A 2,841-nucleotide genomic window follows, 5' to 3' on the forward strand; every position below is an offset into this window, starting at 1 on the left:
CCCTCGCGGCGCCGGGCCGGCCGCGCTCCCGGGGGCGTGGGGAGCAGTGGCCGTGCCGCCCTGGGGGTCACGGGGTAACCGATGCGGCTGCGGGGCGCCGGTCGGTCCCCGGGCAGCGAGCGGTCCAGGCTGGGATGCTGGCGCCGCCGCCGGGTGCAAATGCAAATGCGCACGCCCCTGGCCGGCCCGTGCGCTGGCTGCTCGCTGGGCCCGGATAGGGGCGGGGGGCGCTTGTCCCGACCAGTTTAAACAGTTCCCTGGCGAGCCTGCGCCTCCTATTTGCATCTCGCTGTTGACAAACAGACTGTCATTGGGATGACGCACGTTTTTTTTATAGGGGCTATAAAATTAAGCTTTCCCTTCTCTTCCTTGGAGGGCAAGGTACCTGCTTCTATGAGAGGCTTGTCTCGTTAAATACTGGTTCCCTCTCGATTAGGTTAGGTATCCGGAAGGCTTTTTCTTCTTCTTTTTTCCTCCACTAAACAGTCCTGAAAACCAAAACGCATAGGCAACTGCAACCTTCCTTGCCCCACTGGTGCAGATTTGCACGCTGCCCCATTTCTGCAGCTTCTTAAGAGATGTTTCTCTAATTTGGCTTGTTTGTTTCTCTGCAGACCCCTTTGCTGATGCAACTAAGGGTGACGACTTACTCCCGGCAGGGACTGAAGATTACATTCATATAAGAATCCAGCAACGAAACGGCAGGAAGACACTGACCACTGTTCAGGGCATTGCGGATGATTATGACAAAAAGAAACTTGTGAAAGCTTTCAAAAAGGTAAAACGTGGCGTGGGGAGAGGATTTAAAATTCAGATGCAGCCCTCCGAATTGGATTATGGTCCCACTTCGGTTGAATGAATCAGGGTGGATGAAGACGGTGGGGCCCAAGAAGGCTTTATTCGTTCTTGAAATTGACTGCCAGATAATCAGCCAAACCCCCCTCTTACGATGTGTTTAAATTGTGGCTTTGCATAAATTCCATTTCTTCAGTTTTATGTAACCTGCCGATTTGTTTTTAAATTGCCTCGGCCTCGGGCACTTCTGGGACAAGAACTGTTTCTTAAATCTATAAAAGCAAACGTACTGAAGTTGATCCTAGTCATATGGCACAGCTTGAAACCCTGCCTGTATTGGGTTTAATTACTGTTGCATATTCCTGTTCTTCCCTAGAAATTTGCCTGCAATGGCACTGTGATTGAGCACCCTGAGTACGGGGAGGTCATCCAGCTTCAAGGTGACCAGAGGAAAAACATTTGCCAGTTTCTCTTGGAGGTAAGTGATGGAGTGCGCTTGGTGCCACAGGCACAGGGTTTTGCTTGTCTGTTTTCATTGTATTTAAAGACAATGAATTGTTTCCTACTAAGTGGAAACGTGTGATTGAAGTAAATCAATTACGTGAACTAGAGACTGGGTATGTAATGTGAAGGCAGGAGAGGAGGGCTTTTGTGCAGTTCCCCCTCCTCCCTCCCCCCACCCTTCCCTCATGTCATTAGAATCGCCTGATAGTTTGTATGCCTGTGCATCTTTGGCGGATGTGTTTTAGCACTGAAAGGTTCTCAAATGTATATTCAGTTGTTTCCATTAATAGGGTATGCCCCAAGTCTTACGAGAAGGTAGCAGCAATGACCTCCCACCCCTCCTCCCGCCGCCTCAAGGATTGTTTATCCCACAAAGTGATTCTGCTAAATTAGATTTTTATTTTACAGGTTGGCATTGTTAAGGAGGAACAGCTTAAGGTTCATGGATTCTGAAATGGACCTAAATACATGGAGAAGTTCTTGAATAATTTTGTTCTCTAAACCCAGTTTGGCTGCCTTGTGAAATGATTCTCTGCAGTACACGGACTTTTCGTTTATTTAACTATTCAAACTCCCACTCACATCTGCATGGTTACAGAAGACGGGGGCCGTGCGGGCTCATAACACATCAGAAAAGTGCAGTAAGGTGGTAGCAAAAGCCCGGGTTCAGCTTAACATGTTTCCAATGGAAAAGATTCTGTTTTGAGTGTTTATTGTTCAGTTTATTATTTTTTCACTTGATTAAATGTTTTTTTGTTGTATTAAACTCTGTATGTTGCAGCTTAACAATAAAAAATCTATGAATCCTTTTGTGAGCAATTATGCTCCAAAGTCTAAGCTAGTAAGGCACACGTTTCATAATTGGAGCGCGCTCTTGTTCTGCAAAGTATTCTTTCTAATTAGCTACAGCTGCTGTGCAGCCCAAAGAGAGAATCTTGGTTATATGTAAACTTGCATGGCTTGTGTTCATTAACAGGATAGAAGCAAGAATATAAACTCAGAGTCTCTGCTCATTGCAAGCCAACTGAAAGTTGTTCTCAGATGTATCGAAATGTAGTGTTAACATTTTTCAGGTAACGACCTCTACCTTTCAGTACGCCACCCCCACTCCACTGCCACCCAGAGGAAAGGGGGAGCAGCTTGCTCTGCCCACTGAGGGGCTCTACGTGACAGACTTTGTCTTGACCACCCTTAGAAAGAGGGCCACGCTCAAAGGAACTGTTCTAGTCAGGGCGGCAGCCAAAGCTACTTGAGAAATGGAATGCCAGACATCTGTCCCAGCCAGGCTCCAGGTAAAGGAAATTCGGGTTATAGCTCAAGAAATAGCAACCTCTGTCCACAGACCTGTTCCAGCGGGACCTGCTGTAGCTGAAACTGCAACAGGCTGGGCTCTCTGGACAGGCAGGCAGCACCAGGCGACATGTCTGAGAGAGAAGGTTCTAGTGGATCGGCTAGAATGAATCAAGTTTATCCCGAACATGAACTGCTGCAGCAGTTGGTAGGGGTCACGAGGCATTTTTCTGTGACCCCAGGCTGTGGTTC

The 2,841-nt window shown here is 47.6% G+C and overlaps 1 protein-coding gene across 1 annotated transcript in view; it reads left to right on the top strand.

The window, feature by feature from the left end:
• EIF1B (eukaryotic translation initiation factor 1B) overlaps positions 1–2,144 on the top strand; it is a 2,644-nt gene extending 500 nt beyond the window's left edge. Inside the window, exons 2-4 of the mRNA XM_004708562.4 lie at positions 615–778; positions 1,172–1,273; positions 1,708–2,144. Of these exons, the coding sequence (XP_004708619.1) occupies positions 615–778; positions 1,172–1,273; positions 1,708–1,752 (311 nt within the window). The 3' untranslated portion in view covers positions 1,753–2,144. The remainder of the gene's footprint in view (positions 1–614; positions 779–1,171; positions 1,274–1,707) is intronic.
• Positions 2,145–2,841: the final 697 nt, after the last annotated feature.

The sequence above is a fragment of the Echinops telfairi genome, unplaced genomic scaffold (assembly GCF_000313985.2).
Source record: "Echinops telfairi isolate 266 unplaced genomic scaffold, ASM31398v2 ScPeMD7_4225;HRSCAF=4972, whole genome shotgun sequence".
NCBI classification, from domain to species: domain Eukaryota; kingdom Metazoa; phylum Chordata; class Mammalia; order Afrosoricida; family Tenrecidae; genus Echinops; species Echinops telfairi.